The 16,881-nt window shown below is 38.0% G+C and overlaps 1 protein-coding gene and 2 non-coding genes across 5 annotated transcripts in view; all 3 read left to right on the plus strand.

Moving 5' to 3' along the window:
* The first annotated feature begins 250 nt into the window (after positions 1-250).
* NOP58 (NOP58 ribonucleoprotein) overlaps positions 251-16,881 on the plus strand; it is a 26,830-nt gene continuing 10,199 nt past the window's right edge. Inside the window, exons 1-7 of one of the 3 annotated variants that reach the window (XM_024757374.1) lie at positions 251-495; positions 5,721-5,797; positions 7,794-7,846; positions 11,231-11,352; positions 13,423-13,559; positions 15,154-15,218; positions 16,171-16,305. In XM_024757374.1, coding sequence (XP_024613142.1) covers positions 451-495; positions 5,721-5,797; positions 7,794-7,846; positions 11,231-11,352; positions 13,423-13,559; positions 15,154-15,218; positions 16,171-16,305 — 634 coding nt within the window. In that variant the 5' untranslated portion in view covers positions 251-450. Of the gene's footprint in view, positions 496-5,720; positions 5,798-7,793; positions 7,847-8,066; positions 8,169-11,230; positions 11,353-13,422; positions 13,560-15,153; positions 15,219-16,170; positions 16,306-16,881 lie in introns of those variants that run through there. The other 2 variants (XM_024757375.1, XM_024757376.1) reach the window with 2 other exon arrangements.
* On the plus strand, positions 7,149-7,237 carry LOC112407920 (small nucleolar RNA SNORD70). Its single transcript, XR_003004851.1, has one exon. It is a non-coding gene; the product is annotated as a small nucleolar RNA SNORD70 (small nucleolar RNA).
* LOC112407919 (small nucleolar RNA SNORD70) lies at positions 7,943-8,029 on the plus strand. Its single transcript, XR_003004850.1, has one exon. It is a non-coding gene; the product is annotated as a small nucleolar RNA SNORD70 (small nucleolar RNA).

The raw sequence follows: 16,881 nt of genomic DNA on the forward strand, positions 1-16,881 counted from the left end.
AGACAGCTTCGCATTTCTCTCAAGGTAAAATACATCATATATGGGAGTTTAAAAAAACAATTTAAAAAGCGCGATGGCTTTCGCTTTCAGATTTCCGTGAGCCTAATCGTGTAAAATCACATTTTCTTCCTTAAGAACTCTCGCGATATTTTCGTGGTCTTCTGCGGCGGGAACAAAACGGAAGCCAAGGCGCACTATGCGGCACGTCATCTGGCGGAAGTGAGGTCATAACCCAGAAGCCATGGAGAAGGAGAAGCGTGTTCACGCGTTCTGCTTGTAGTGGAGTGTGGAACATTTAGGCAACGTGATCTGGTTCTTTTTGGGAAGGTGGGCGCCCTGGTGCTTGGGCAGCCGCGGCGTTGCGGGCCTTTGGGGGCCGCAGATTTGATCTTTTTTCACTGATATAAGAGCTCGGCGGCGGGCCGCGCAGTTCCCTGACCCGTCCTCACCATGTTGGTGCTGTTTGAAACGTCCGTCGGCTACGCCATCTTTAAGGTAGGTGGGAGATTGAGCCGTTGGAGGGGGAAGGCAGGTGTTGGGCAGGAGAGGAGACGGAAAGACGTACGGAGAGGACGACGGTGCTCAGGATCGCGTGGGTGCCTTTTGTGTCCCCCTGCTGTGAAGGAAAGGGGGAAGGCTTTGGGCCTGGGAGGCGCATATTTCGGTGAACACGTGGCCGCGCCGTTTGGGGCCCTGGGTTCAGTAAGAGGATTTGGCCCATTTAGGGAGGTGGACAGGAGCCGTATTCGAATTTTACAGGTTATGATAAGGAGTATGGGTTTTGTTCTGAGAGTTTTGAGGAATGATTGGAAGGTTTTAACAGAGGACTGACCTCACCTAACTTTGTCTATTAATGCACTTGTTTTGCTCTGTGCAGAATAGATTACGAGGGATGGGGTGCAAGAACGGAAGGAGGATATTTTTGCATTAATCTAGATGAGATGAAGTTGCTTGGGTTAAGGCTGGCATGGAGGGAAGGAAATATCAGGAGAAAATTAGAAGGTAGAACTGACGGGATTGGCTGGTTGAAGAATGCGAGGTTTGGGTTTAAGTAAGTGGGTTTGTGGTGGTAGGGAAGGGAAGAGAAGGTTTAGGGATTTGGGGGCTGGGAATGGGGAGGATACTAAAGAGTTGCAGTTTGGGTTGTGTGAAGCTTTTGATGTCTGTTAGACGTGGAGATACAGTGGTCATTTCAAATTTGAAACCCAGGGGGGAAATCTGAGCTGGATATAATCAACCTGAGTTTTGGGTTTTTTAATAAGGAAAGTTTGAAATTAACTTCAAGTTCATCAGCAAGGAAATAACTGAGCAATGGGACATTCGTGTAATAGGGTGCTGTTGAGATGATAGGAAGCATCAGGTAAATTGAGTCCTATCTACGTGTCGGACTCTTGGGTTCAACGAATATAGCAACGAAAAACAAATTTTTCATATGTACTGACAAGTCAAAAAATGCTAGGTAAACTATATATAGTGTGATTCTAGTTATAAATCAAACACCTGTGTGGTACGGGTGCAGAGTCTAGAAGGGTACATACCAAAATGTTTATTTGGGAAAGTTTTTCATTTTATTTTCCAAGTTTCTCTTTGACATTTGAAAATATACTTCTGTTTGCATGTTACATGAAATACTTGTTATTTTTAAGGAAACCAATGAGATAATTAAAAATTGAAAGCTGTTTTTGCTTCTTTTTCCTCTCATTAGAGTTGTCTGAGATTGTAGTATTAGCAATTTTAAGGGACTTTATAAAAGGCTTTGGAGCCCGGAAACGGGTCTGTTAGACTTTCTCCAGCTTTTTGCGGTCTTTTCTAAATTATTATTATTATTTTTTAATATTTATTTATTTGGTTGCAGCGGGTCTTAGTTACAGCAGGCACGCTCCTTAGTTGCGGCTCTCAGGCTCCTTAGTTGTGTCATGTGAACTCTTGGTTGCAGAATGCATGTGGGATCTAGTTCCCTGACCAGGGATTGGACCCCGGCCCCCTGCATTGGGAGTGCAGAGCCTTAACCACTGAGCCACCAGGAAGGTCCCTCTAAATTCTTAGAGTTCTGCACATGCCCCCAAATTCTCTTAGCCAGAGTAGTCTGTCATATTTTGAATCAGCATCTGTGGATGAATTTCATCCAAATTGATGTTACGTATACTGTCCTGACCTGGATGCTAAGAGGGGAGGGGTGACTGCACTGTCCAGTGGTTGCTTCTAACAGTGGGGAGGAGTCGGTTTAGCAATTGTATGGTTTCTAGACCTGGGTCATAAAGTATAAAGTCATATGATTTATTGATTTCTACTAATAAAGAGTATTCTCCATAAAAATAAGTCTTGAGTATTCTGTTGCAGTTTTTAATGTTGTTTATCTGCAAGTTACTGTTCAACATTGTTAAAAATTGTAGTTTATGTTTTATGTAATCTAATATTAGAGAAATAACTAAAGGCTTAAATATATTGAAATATTGCTTCATTTATAAATATTTGGAGTTAGTAGCTGTTATTGATTCTTCCTGAATAAAATAGGCATACAGAGTATTCCGGAATTAGTGATGGTTGCACAAGTTTGTGAAAATTACTGAAAAGTAAATTTTACACCTTAAAGGGGTGAATATCATAGTACGTGAAATATCTATGTGTGTGGAGATATGCAATACAAGGTTATTAGCTCCCTCTCCCATAATCTTTCAAAATGCTGGGGTATAAAATTACCTTGGTTGCATAAAATTCATGCTTGAATAAGAATGCTTTAAGAAAGTTTTTCATACTTTTTTTAATCTCAGTTCACAGTGAGAAATACATTTTATATCATGACCCAGTATATGCACATCCATATATACAGTGATTCAAAAAGCATTTAAAACTTTCCAAAAAATGTTGCTTGTCAATAAAGTTATATATAAATGCAGAGACAATACCTAAAAAGAACTATTATTATTATTTGTAGAATATTGCAGAAACTCAAGCCTGTGTCCCTTATGTCACAGGGCACACAGAGTAAGACTAGATATTCTTCAGTCTTACTCATCCCAGACCTTTTGTAGCTGTGCTTCCCAGTATGGTAGCCACTAGCCACATACAGCTATTTAGCATTTGAAATGTAGCTAGTAAAGCTGTGGAGACGAATTTTAATTTGAATTCATTTAAATTCTTAGTAGTCATGTTGTACAGTGCTGCTGTGTAGCATAGTGTTGTGTGTTCCTTTATTTCTCAAGGGCTCGAGGAAGAGCTTTTTATGTGAATACCAAAGTTCCTATATAACATGATTACTAAGCAATAAGTTTTTCCAGCTTTATTGGGTATAACTTACATAGTATATAACTCACTTTTTGTAAATGTAAATGGGTACATATAGTACTTATTATAGTAAAACTAGCAAACAATGTAACAGTGGTGCCAAAGATTTTAGTGGTGACAATAGCTAAATTATTCATTCCATCTTAATCCAAAACGATAAAACTTAAAATGGATTTGCATATTAATGTTTCAGATTTCCTTGTCTGAAAATGAATGATTAAAAATTTGAGATAGATGTATAACAGAAAATGTAGCAATTATTTCTAATTCTGTTTTTGTTCAGACTTTATTAGTAATGTTCTTTTAAGTATGTTGTGCATGACTGGGAACATAAAGTAGCCAAGGTTTTGTTTGCCATAACAAAATCCTTGGAGACCTTTCAGTGGTCATGAATTAACATGATTCCTTTGTTGCTTTAACTTGAAATAATATCTCTTTAATATGCCAATTTTGTTATCCAAATGTTATCTTCAAATATACTTGCTTTTCAACTAGAAAAAATGTGAATTTTACTCCTGAGTCATATCCCCTATTTGCTACGTATCCTGTCAACAATCATTGAACTTTAGGTATGGTTAACTGCATACTGAGTAAACTACTACTAAAAATCACTACTCTTCTGTGAATTTCCTTTAACAAAAAAATAACTTTGAATTAAAGTTTCAGTGCATTCATGAGATTTGATGGAATGTCTTTGTATTCTAAAGTTTTCATGACATACAAAATAGAACTGTTAGTGGTTTGTAATTTTTTAATACAAAACCGTGTGCTTTGCAATTGTTTACTGCTTCATTACTCTGATTCCTGTTTTAACAGTTCTGTAAATATGTTTGATTCAGCTGTGTGTGGGATTAAATTTAAACAACACAATAAATCCTTAAAGTCATCTTGCCACTCTCATCTGACAGAAAATAAAGGTGTTGTGCAATATCGTGTTTCATCATGGAAATATGTACTAGGCTATAACTGGGTAATAAGTCTTAACTATGTAAATACTCTATGGTACTGTGGATTTGGTGAAATGTGGCTTGTCGGTAAAGTATAATTTTTAGTTGATCAGCAGCCTTTTTCCACAAGATATGTATAATATCTATAATACTATATTTCATCAAGTATAATACACCGTTATTTTACACTGCTAGTTAAACTGACCTGCCATCAATTGTAAGACAGCCCAATTTCAAGGATGTTAAATATGGGGGGAAATGGATTTTAGGATTGATCCTACCCTAGCTTATACTTGGGCAGCTGACTTATCACACAGTATTGGTGAGGGTGTAGGAAAATAAGACCTTTTATTCACTCTTGATTTAAGTGAAAGTAATAGAAGCTTTTGAAGGCATTTTGATAATACATATGTCAACACGCGTTTCTTATATGATCATTTAACTCCACTTCCAATAATTTGTCCTAAGAAATACAACATGTATACATACAAAACTATGTATATTTATCAATAAGGGCATAAATGATGGTATATTCATGCAATGCGATTCTTGTTAAAACCTAGAATTATGTCCACAATGTCAAGTGTTAACTGTATAGCACGATTCCTAAAAGTACGCATTAATAAAATGCAGCATAGACAGTCAAAAAGTCTTGAAGAATATATACCTAAATGTTAATGGCTGTGTTTCATAGATAAAAGTACCCCTTTTTTCCCTTGGCATGTTAAAATTTCTTACATAAGGATGTGTCTTAGAACTAATGGTATCTTAGTTTTAGAGAAATCTGTAATTCTTGTCAGGATGTTCATAGCAATAAATAACAATTTTTTTTTTTTAAGTATTTATTTATTTATTTTTGGCTACATGGGGTCTTCGTTGCTGGGCACAGGCCTTCTCTAGTCGTGGCAAGCGGGAGCTACTCTTCGTTGCTGTGCGCGGGCTTCTCACTGCTGTGGCTTCTCGTTGTGGAGCATGGGCTCTAGGCACGCGGGCTTCAGTAGTTGTGGCGCGCTGGCTCTAGAGCGCAGGCTCCGTAGTTGTGGCGCAGGGGCTTAGTTGCTCCACAGCATGTGGGATCTTCCCAGACCAGGGCTTGAACCTGTGTCCCCTGCATTGGCAGGCGGATTCTTAACCACTGCGCCACCACGAAAGTCCCTAAGAACAAATTTTATTCCATAGAAAGTGGGCAAATAAATTCTTTTGATCTGTGAATATGACAGACTTTGTGAAGGGGTTAGGGAGCTCCTTAAAAATAGAAAGTTTTAAACAAATACCCAGCTAGATCTAAATTCCACCCAGTTACTCATTGGGCTACTTGATTTATTAGTTTGACCAAAAATTTATGCAGGGTAAGAAAACTGGTTATTTCAGAGAGAAAAATAGCTCCCACCACCCTCATTTTGCATGTACAATTGTACTTGAAGGGTATAGCTGTATATGCCTAAGCTGTGCAATTTAAAGAAAATTATTTTAAATATTTATTTACAGGTTTTGAATGAAAAGAAACTTCAAGAGGTTGATAGTTTGTGGAAAGAATTTGAAACTCCAGAGAAAGCAAATAAAATGTAAGTCATCTTGAAACTAAGAACTTAGCAGTTAACATTTAGAGGTTTTTGTTTTTGTTTGTTTTGTGTGTTTGTGCACCCCCCTCATGTAATATATCCATAACTTTTTGTTTTGAACTCACTTCAGGAATAATATTGGTATGAGCCCAATTACTAGATTCCTTATTTGGAGCATAGGCCATCTCAGCTAATTTGTATTAATTGCAGATGAGGTTGGACAGCACCTATTTTTGTAAGATATTTGAAAGCGTAAATTGATTGTGAATTAAGTATAAATTTCTGTTTAAAGTAATAACTGTCAAAAGCATGGGCTGCTAATTGATTTAACTTATAATTTCTCTAAGTTAGTGTTATTCAGGTGTTTTTGAACTTAATTCGTAGTTTATTTATTCTTTATGACCTGTATTTCCTAACTCCCTCTGACGTAGTAAAATAACTAGCTAGTAAATACTGGAAAGGCGTACCTTTGTTTCCCAAGGTCTCTGGACAGGAATATAGAATATAACCTTGATGCCCATTCTAAGAAAGGAGTGGTGGGAGAGAGAGCTGGCTTTTCCTCAAGGTAGAGTCAAGAAGGCTATTTCACCATCTGTGAATCACCCTGTGAAATATCCCATTTGGTGAGTGTGGTCCTAGGAAGGAGCCGACTGATCTCTTGATTATGTCCTTGGATGCCAAAGGGCATTTCATAATTCATCTGTTCGTGCTAATAAAAACTCACTAGAATAGAAGGAAACTACTCAAGCTTGCTAAAGAGTGTTGAACCCCAAGAGATGTCATACTAAATAATTAGGGAAACATGGTATACTGGAAAACCATGCTTCAGAGTAATGTGTAAAACGTGATTGCATTTTGCAAGTGTTGCTGTACGCCTATATATGCATTTATGCAAATATACAGAGATATGAACAAATGCCACTTCATATGAGTGGAAATGGGGTTAGGTGGGATAAGGTGAAATAATTGCTTTTTTCTTACCTCTTTCTATTGTTAAGTGTGCATTTAAGGTACCACCAGGGTGTTCCCTGACGAGGTGAGAAAACCTTGCTTAAGATAACATTATTTTAGGGGCTTCCCTGGTGGCGCAGTGGTTGGGAGTCCGCCTGCCGATGCGGGGGACACGGGTTCGTATCCCGGTCCGGGAGGATCCCACATGCCGCGGAGCGGCTGGGCCCGTGAGCCATGGCCGCTGAGCCTGCACGTCTGGAGCCTGTGCTCCGCAACGGGAGAGGCCACAACAGTGAGAGGCCCGTATACCACAAAAAAAAAAGATAACATTATTTTAGATACAGTGGAAGACTAGTTTTCCTTTTTAAAGGGCTATATGCTTTAGTTGTCTGAGTTAACTTGATTCATTGTTGTCAATGATGTGTCCTTTTTGGACCTGAATTTACGTGATCTAACTCAAATATTCGTCACTACCACTGAGACAACAATGGATTAACTATGTGTTTGTTTTGATATAAAATAATGTTGCCCTGCACATAAGTGAGTAGGGAGGAAGAGGGTAAAGTAAGGGTAACAGGAATTAGATCTAACAATTAGTTATTTTTTAATGGAACCTGTACTGGATGCACAAATCAATGTCATGAGATTTCTGACGTAAGAGGGACCCTTACACCTTTTCTTAAGCCACTTCTGTGCTGTATAGTAAAAGGCATTTGTGTCTAACTTTAAGCAGCAGAGGTTATGTTGAGGCTTCAACATCTTTCCTGTCGTTTAGATGTGGCAGCAAACGTCTTTTCTGTTGTTCCAAGTTTCCTTCAAAACCTACAACCTCTATAATAGTTCAGCCATTACTAGCCTAACATTTAGAGAAATTGGTCATTTTATTGGTCATTTTAGAAGAATATCTAACTTTACACCAATGCCCAATGGCAGGAAAGTTTTTTATTGGTGTATGCTTTGGAAACAGTCCAACACCTCTTCTCCTAAATATGTGGCTTTTGCACAATCAGTGTGCCCCCATAACATTTTTTTTTTCCCTTAATTCTAGAGTAAAGCTGAAACATTTTGAGAAATTTCAGGATACAGCAGAGGCATTGGCAGGTAAAGTCAAAGACTGGCTCTTTTGGTTTTTTAGATATTGGTGATTTGTCATCCTCATTAAAAGATTGTTTGCTTCAGTTGCCTGAGTTAACCCTATTCAATGTTGTCAATGATGCATTCTTTTTGGAACTGAATTTAAGTGATCTAACTCAAATTCGTCACTACCACTGAGACAACATTGAGTTAGCTTTTTTCACTATAGGGCTGGTTTTTTCCCTACATGTGATGAGAGGTGAGAAGTGGTTAAGTTGATCTCCCTGTGGAAACCAACAGCATAATGCTGAAGCACAATTCAGTAAAAGCTGTTCTACAAGGGATCAAGGTAATGTGGTCAAGTACACTGCTCTCTGATCATTTTAATCCAAGGGTAAAGTTGAGAATAGCCAGGATTTAGAGTTGGAATAATAATAAAACAGCTCTCCAGGTATTTACATTTTTAGTTTAAAAAAGCACAGTATTATTAAAAGATTTAAGAAAACTAGTAGAGGGGTGTGTGTGTGTGTGTGTGTGTGTGTGTGTGTGTGTGTGTGTGTGGTGTTTGTTTTGTTTAATACACAAACTACAGAAATGCATAAGAGTTTACCTGAAGGGGGCATGATTTTTTTATGATTTAGAATAATGGATGGCTGTTATATCCTTCAGCTAGTCCTAGGGATGAGACAACAGACATGAGCAGGGTTTACTGACTAGGCTTGGCTTCAGTAGGCACTTGGTCTCATAATGTTCTTTTAATGCTAGGGAAAACAAGATCAGATATAAAACTCTAATCATGAATTTTCAGTTGCTTAAATTCTGTATCTCAGATCAGCCAACTACTTAGTGGTATAATTTGAAAATGAAGGACCATAAGGAAGAGTGTGGCTTAAAATTAAGCCATAAGATTCATTTGACTGAACCAAGTAATTTTGTTCACCAGCCACAGGAGAAGGGTATAGTTCTCTTATATAGTGAAAATTAAGAATCTTATTAAATATGTTGGAATATTAATGGGCCACCCCAACCTTGGCAGAGGGGTGAGCTGAAGGAGGAGCCAACGAGGCCAATTTTCAAATTTTTAAAAATAGTTCTAGGGCTGCACACATCCAGTAATTGAAGTCTTATAGAGCCATAAAGCATAAATATGGTAATTTTTGCCTGGAAAATTTTTAAAAGATAGTTCTGTACATTACAGCTTTAAAAATAAATATGGGTAGAATTTTGGTAATATCCCAGGCAAGATTGTGTTAGCTATTCTCCAACTCTGGGGAGCATTATTCATATAGATTGATTTGAGTAGCTCCTCTTGGAGTTGGAAAGTGCTGCAGCTCTGATCTCAAGTGGCCCTTTTGGGAGGGGGCAGGTATTCCTTAAAATAATGTAAGATAAATGGAGAAAATAGCATGCTGGGTAAGAATTTAAAGTCAACCCCACACACACTCAATCTAAATTCCATGAGGGAGGAGATTGTGTTGTTCACCATCAAATCCCTAGCACAAAAATATTTTTGGGTAAATGAATGAAGGTAGTGAGCTCTGTCAGGAATCTAGTCATCGAAATCTACAATGCCTTTTCCCATCAGTTTTCACCAGAAAGTTGAACATCATCTTATTATTATTAAGAGAACAGAGTCCTTCCTGGAAATTAACTTCCCTCTCCCAGTTATAAGGCAGTTTTGACATGACAGAACTAGAACTAAGTGGTTGTAGATGTCAGGGAATACATTTAAAACCTGTAGCCTAGGGCTTCCCTGGTGACGCAGTGGTTGAGAGTCCGCCTGCCGATGCAGGGGACACGGGTTCGTGCCCTGGTCCGGGAAGATCCCACGTGCCGCGGAGCGGCTGGGCCCGTGAGCCATGGCCGCTGAACCTGCACGTCTGGAGCCTGTGCTCCGCGGTGGGAGAGGCCACAATGGTGAGAGGCCCGCATACCACAAAAAAAAAACAAACCTGTAGCCTAAGAATGAGTCCAGAGTGTGTCAACTTATAGTGGTCTCAGTAGCTAAAATGTGCCATTTGCATAGCAAGGTTTATTTTTACTCTTGGTTAGACTTGTAAGTTTCACATCTTACAAACAGCCACAGTAAGGTTTGGAGCCAGCCTAAATTCGGATGAAGGGGAAGACTGCTGAGGGATGCTGAATAGTGGCTAATAGAGAAGAGGGAAGATTCAGCTTCCCCTTATCCCTGTCACCATCTCTGTATACCATCTTTTTAAAATACATATAATGAAGAGTGATTAACAGGGAAGTTAAATGTTTGTGAATGTTAGAGTGGATCTAGAGTAGAAATTTTTTTACTTTTAAGAAATCTTAAAGGAGAACACTAGGTTAAAGTGTGAGTAAATGATAGGAAAGATTGAGAGCTAGAAGCAGGACATTGAATAAAATCTTTTAAATAGAAAAGATTAAACACTTGTAAGGAAAATACAGTTATTAGAGAAATGTATATTAGAAAGGAGTCAATGTTTTACAATATGTAAATTGTTAGAACTCAACAAAAGTAGCTTGAATCTTAGCTTCTTAGAGTGTAGAGACCTCTGTAAGATCTGTGTGGGTTTTGTCCTCACCTTTCATCTTCCAGATAGCAGATAAAATGCACTTGAAATTCAAATGATTGGGAATTTGAATTCCCAAGGAGGAAAGAGCAAGTACCTGGCTGATTAAGCACAAACTGCTGCCTGACTTAGAAATTGTGACAGACTTCCTGCCAGGCATGCTTTAAGTTCAGCCAAAACCCAGACAACTAGAAGAGGTATTAGTATTAATTAGTCCATATGGGTCTAAAGGGTCTAAGTATAGGTCTAAAGAAGGGTGAGAGTTACAAAGTAGCACATTTAGAGCTTGCCAGAAATGAAAACAGCCTCCAACTCAAATTGGCTGCCTTCAGTAGTAAGTTCTCAGTCGCTGGAGGTTTATAAGTTAGAGGCCTGTTGACACATCTGGATCAAGGATTAGCAAAAGTAAGACCTCCACTTGGACATACTTAAACTGTGGCAGAACCTTCAAAATGAATACACTCCTTTTTACCGGTCTTGACACGGTTTTTATGGTATCTCACAATCAGGCCAGTCGGTCTATAGTGACACAGGAGAGTAAATCAGTTTATCATTCCAAAACAGATTGTTTCTAACAACTTATAATTCTGAGTTCAGAAGGATTGTGTGACCATAGAGAAAGGAATGCTGGATCTGTTTTAACTCCTGGTTCTGGAGTGGAAATGAGGGTGGGAAGATCAGATGAGATTGTGAAATGTGTAACGTTTATCATTTCACTTCAGAAGTAATATTAAATTCAGCTCTTCTGAAAATAAGTGGGGTTTTTTTTCTTTATTTATAAAATTTAAATAAAATCTTAAGCTCTTACAGTTAAAGTTTTGAGTTAACTCTTTTGTTTTTCTTCCTAAAAAAGCATTCACAGCTCTGATGGAGGGCAAAATCAATAAGCAGCTGAAGAAAGTTCTGAAGAAAATAGTTAAAGAAGCCCATGAACCCCTGGCTGTAGCTGATGCTAAACTAGGAGGCGTCATAAAGGTAGAGTTGTAATTTCCTTTTATGCCTGCTGATAAGAGCTCACCGTACAGCATAAAGACTACAAAGCCTGGCCTTTGCAATGAGTTGTTTATCATAAGTTCTCAGATTTGAATACTTGATCTTTATCCCCTACGCTACATAATAATTGGTTTCCAATATGATTATCAAAACTAAGGTTATATAAGTGATGCCCCAAAATGATAACATTTTATATATATCCTGACATTTTTATTTAGTGACATTTTTTTCCCTTTCAACATAAATCACATTTCTTTTTTATTGTATGTGTTTATTAGAAAACTTTAGTAGGGAGTAGAATTGCTAAGGTTAAACATAAAGTGAGAATGGAAAGAAAGGCTGGATATGTAGGCTCCCAAACATGCAAGGCAGAAAATTTTAGAGGTCAGTTGTGATACTTTGTATGTATGTATGTATTTTTGGCTGCATTGGATCTTTGTTGCTGCGAGCGGGGGCTACTCTTTGTTGCGGTGCATGGGCTTCTCATTGCGGTGGCTTCTCTTGTCGAGGAACACAGGCTCTCGGCGCGTGGGCTTTAATAGTTGGAGCACGCAGGCTCAGTTGCGATGCATGGGCTTAGTTGCTCTGTGGCATGTGGGATCTTCCTGGACCAGGGCTCGAACCTGTGTGCCCTGCTTTGGCAGGCAGATTCTTAACCACTGCACCACCAGGGAAGTCCCAGTTGCGATACTTTGATTTTCAATAGTTACAGTAGGTATTACAGTGCAAGTTCATGAACATACCTCTCATTCTTTTTCTTTTTTTTTTTTTTTTTTTTTCCTCTGGTACACGGGCCTCTCCCTGTCTTGGCCTCTGCCGTTGCGGAGCACAGCCCCCGGACGCACAGGCTCAGCGGCCATGGCTCACGGGCCTAGCCGCTCCGCGGCATGTGGGATCTTCTCGGACCGGGGCACAAACCCATGTCCCGTGCATCGGCAGGCGGGCTCTCAACCACTGCGCCACCAGGGAAGCCCCTTTTTTTTTTTTTTAAATTGAAGTATAGTTGATTTACAGTCCCCTCATTCTTGAAGTAAGGATCAATTCTAGGTGTTTGGAGGTAGGAAAGTGCTGAAGAGATTAGAGGGTTTTTTTTTATTTTGAGGTAGGATTGTGAATTAAATAAGATCGTTAGGATAGATTATTTCTAATACCGTCAGGTAATTTAAGTTTTCAGTGATATCAATTTCTATCTTCATCCTTTGAAGTGCACACAAGTCTTAGTTTATATTTTTCTGTTAAAAACGTTGAATTTTAGCATAATAAACATACAGAAAGGCACATGGGACAGCAAACTGCTGGCTGGTGGGATTATTAATATCTTTAATTTTTTCTTCTCAGTTTCTCCTTTTGAAAAACTTAAACACTGGTTGGTCTCTTGTATGCATACTAAATATTTGTTTCTTTAAATGTGATGCAACATACACAATTTTGCATGCTTGTCATTTGCATTTGTTGCAATAGAACTGTAGCTTTGTGTAGAGTTAGCAAATACACTGCAAAGTGGAAAAAACAAAGGCGTCCAGAACAGCTTCATCCTGTTTGCCTGGGGTGTGTAAAAACTTAAATTTTATAAAGATTTATGTATATGTGTACACATATACATTAACATTATGTAGATTTGGAAGTACTTCAGGGATCCTAACAGTGGGGAAAGGGCCTAAGGCCAGAACTTGTGCTTTTCATTCAGTCCCCTTCCCTATAGTACTATTGATTAAAATCTTCTGTATGTATTACCTTTATAATTTTTATAAGAGGCTAAATAATGTAAGGTAGTAAAAGATCCCTCAAACCAACAAAAATAACAAAATTACTAGGTTAAATTGTATTTATCTATTTATGGCTTTGATTCATGTAGACAGGCTGCCTTCCCGGAAGCTTATACCAATTTCGACCTCTACCAATAGTATATTCAAGTGTTCTTCCCACAAACACGAGAAACTGCTTTTATGAAACTGAGAAATGTATACATTTAAATCAATGGTATTTTAGTATTTAAATAATTTTAGGAAAAGTTTAGTTCTTTATTTGATACAAATGTTCTTGTTCTTATAGGAAAAGCTGAATCTCAGTTGTATCCATAGTCCTCTTGTTAACGAACTTATGAGGGGAATCCGTTCACAGATGGATGGATTAATCCCTGGGGTAGAACCACGTGAAATGGCAGCCATGTGTCTTGGGTTGGCACACAGGTGAGATTTACTGGAAAATAGTCTTATTATTTTTATTTAATAAACAGTTATATAGCACAGTTCAAGGTATGTTACAAATACTATCTTAATCCTTAAGAATCTTATGAGGAAGGTAGTAATAGTATCCTCATTTAACAAGTGAGGAAATTGATGCCCAAAGTCCATATAGCTGGTAAGTGATGAAGCCATAATTTGAACCCAGGCAGTTTGGCTCCATTGTTTGGGCTGTAAACCTGATGATAGGCATTCTCTACCTCTCTAGTATTAGATGCCACAATTCTTGGGCTTTCTTTTCTCTTTTACATCTTCTAAATCATTTGCTACCATTCCATCTACTTGCCATCTCCCTGAATTTCCTCATCTGGTAATGACCTCCTCTTCTGCTTTGTGTGTGTGGCTTGTTTTTGAGTTTTTTCTTGAGTTTTTATGAGGCAAAGAAAAACATTAACCTGTGATGTTTAGCCAGAGGTCCATTAGACCAGGAATTTCTGCTATACTGTGTTATATATAATCCTGAAAAGCTTGGCATTCTTTGAAATTGCACTACAATAATAGAGTTTGTGAAATAAAAATAGGATTAAGGGTAAACCACTCAAAACCTAAGTAATCCTAAAAAAACCTTTGTAACGCTAAAAAAATTAACAGTTGAAAAGACATGTTTGGGACTTCCCTGGTGGTCCAGTGGTAAAGAATGCGTCCTGCAATGCAGGGGACTGGGTTTGATCTGTGGTCAGGGAACTAAGATCCTACATGCCGCAGGGCAGCTAAGCCCAGTGTGCCGCACCTAATACCCAGCACAGCCAAAAAATAAAGGACATGTTAAATTTATATTACAGAAATACTACAGTAAACAAAGGTCTGGACCTTTGAACAAATAAAATATGAGCATAGATTAATGAAAGGGTTAAAGCTGAGTTACAGAATGAGCAAAATGCACAAAAGTCAGGAAAAACTTTGTAATAAACATTTCTAAGAGAGAACAAATAGCTAAACTGAGTTAGGGTCCAAATTTAAGATGAATTGGCGTTGTGCACAGCAGTAGTTCTCAATCAGGGGCAATCAGGTACCCCTCAGAAGACATTTGGCAATTGGGGTGAGGCCAGGGATGTTGCTACACATCTGACAGTGCACAGAATAGACCCCATAACAAAGAACAATCAGGCCCACGGTGTTAATAGTGCAAAGATTAAGAAACCCTGATGTATAATATTGTTCCTACATGGCTTTCTTCTTTTCAGGTGTTACAGTGCTGTACTTATTTTTTTTTTCCAGTGGCATAAAGCATTAAATATGCTGCAAAAATCGTATGTGAACCAGTATTGTTTGAGCTACACAGCATTATCCTATTTATCATTCATAAATTAATTCATGTTTCAGAAATGTAGCAGGACAGATGTATTCGTTTTCTTTTTAAATGTGTATTTCTAGATCTTAAATATTGTATTCTTATTTAGCTGATGTTTCCCATGCATGAAAAAGGTAAACAGTGTAGCTCCAGGATAGGGATTCTGGTAAAAGTTTTTTTAAGATGTTAATTAAATGCTTTTCCTAAATGCTTTTTTTAGTGATTTATATTTTTCCCCCTTCTCCCCAGCTTGTCCCGATACAGATTGAAATTTAGTGCTGATAAAGTGGATACAATGATTGTTCAGGCAATTTGTAAGTATAGTACATGAGAGGACTAATCCGTTTGTCTCTTTGTTGTGGGTTTTTCCTACTGTTAAAATTGTATCTTTTATAATTGTTGAGGAAGAAAAGGGAGATGAGCTAGAACTTTTAGTAAGTAAATTGAAAAATGCAGAAAAGAAGAAAGGAAAAACGAACTATAATTTGACTAGTTGGATAATATGGATTACACTATTAATATAAACTGATTGATTTCTCTTTTTCCATGAAAAATCATAAGACCATAAGTGGGATCTGTGTTGTGTTTTATTTTGCTTTTTTCACTTGTAGTTTATAATAGGTCATTCGCCCATGTCATTGGATGATTTTTGGACATCAAAGTCTTAACGATTTCCAATTTTAAAAATCCCTTTAAACAGCGATTGTATTTGTAGGTGTATATACCCAAAGAACTGAAAGCAGGTACTCAGATACTTATGCAGCTATGTTCATAGTAGCATTATTCACAGCCAAAAGGTGGAAACAACCCAAATACCCATTAACAGATGAATGGATGAAAAAATGTGATATATACATACAATGGAATATTATTCGTCCTTAAGAAGTTCTAATACATGCTACAACATAGATGATTTTTAAACGTTATGCTAGGTGAAATAAGCCACAGGCAAGAAGACAGATATTGTGTGATTCCACTTATGAGGTACTTAGAATAGGCAAATTCATAGAGACAGTAGAAGAGATTACCAGGGGCTGGGGAGGTGGGGACGAGGAGTTATTATTTCATGGGTACAGAGTTTCAGTTTGGGTTGATGGAAGAGTTCTATAAATGGATACTGGTGGTGGTTGCACAGCATTCTGAATGAATTTGAGTCATTGAAATGTACACTTGACAATGGTTAAAATGGTAAATTGATATTTCATCACAAGTTTTTTAAAAATCCTTTTAAGTTCCTATTTTCTTTTTCATTTTAATCTACTGCAGCCCTGTTAGATGACTTAGATAAAGAACTAAACAACTACATTATGCGGTGTAGAGAATGGTATGGCTGGCATTTCCCTGAATTAGGAAAAATTATTTCGGATAATTTGACATACTGCAAGTGTTTACAGAAAGTTGGTAAGTAATTTGATCCTTTAAGGCATTGAAAATAGCGGTTTATTTTTATTTATTCATTTCACTGTGACTCATTTAAAACATGAGTTACAGTGGGTTTTTTTCTTAAACTTCCAAGATATTTTTATGTCTTGCAGGTTTGGGGAGTGTAACCATATTAATATCTGTTAGAGTTCAGGAACAAAATTAACTTTGATTTCGATGGCCTGTGCAGCAGAGAACATGGTTCTCTAATTTGGTTTTTCTTTCAAAAAAAAAAATATATATTATTTATTTATTTATTTTTGGCTACGTTGGGTCCTTGTTGCTGAGCACAGGCTTTCTTTTAGTTGCGCTGAGTGGGAGCTACTCTTTGCAGTGCGCAGGCTTCTCATTTCGGTGGCTTCTCTTGTTGCGAGCACGGGCTCTAGGCACATGGGCTTCAGTAGTTGTGGCACTTGGGCTCAGTAGTTGTGGCTTGCGGGCTCTAGAATGCAGGCTCAGTAGTTGTGGCACACAGGCTTAGTTGCACCAAGGCATGTGGGATCTTCCCGGACCAGGGCTCGAACCTGTGTCCCCTGCATTGGCAGGCGGGGCCCC

Source organism: Neophocaena asiaeorientalis, unplaced genomic scaffold (genome assembly GCF_003031525.2).
Source record: "Neophocaena asiaeorientalis asiaeorientalis breed wild unplaced genomic scaffold, Neophocaena_asiaeorientalis_V1.1 scaffold246, whole genome shotgun sequence".
NCBI lineage: Eukaryota > Metazoa > Chordata > Mammalia > Artiodactyla > Phocoenidae > Neophocaena > Neophocaena asiaeorientalis.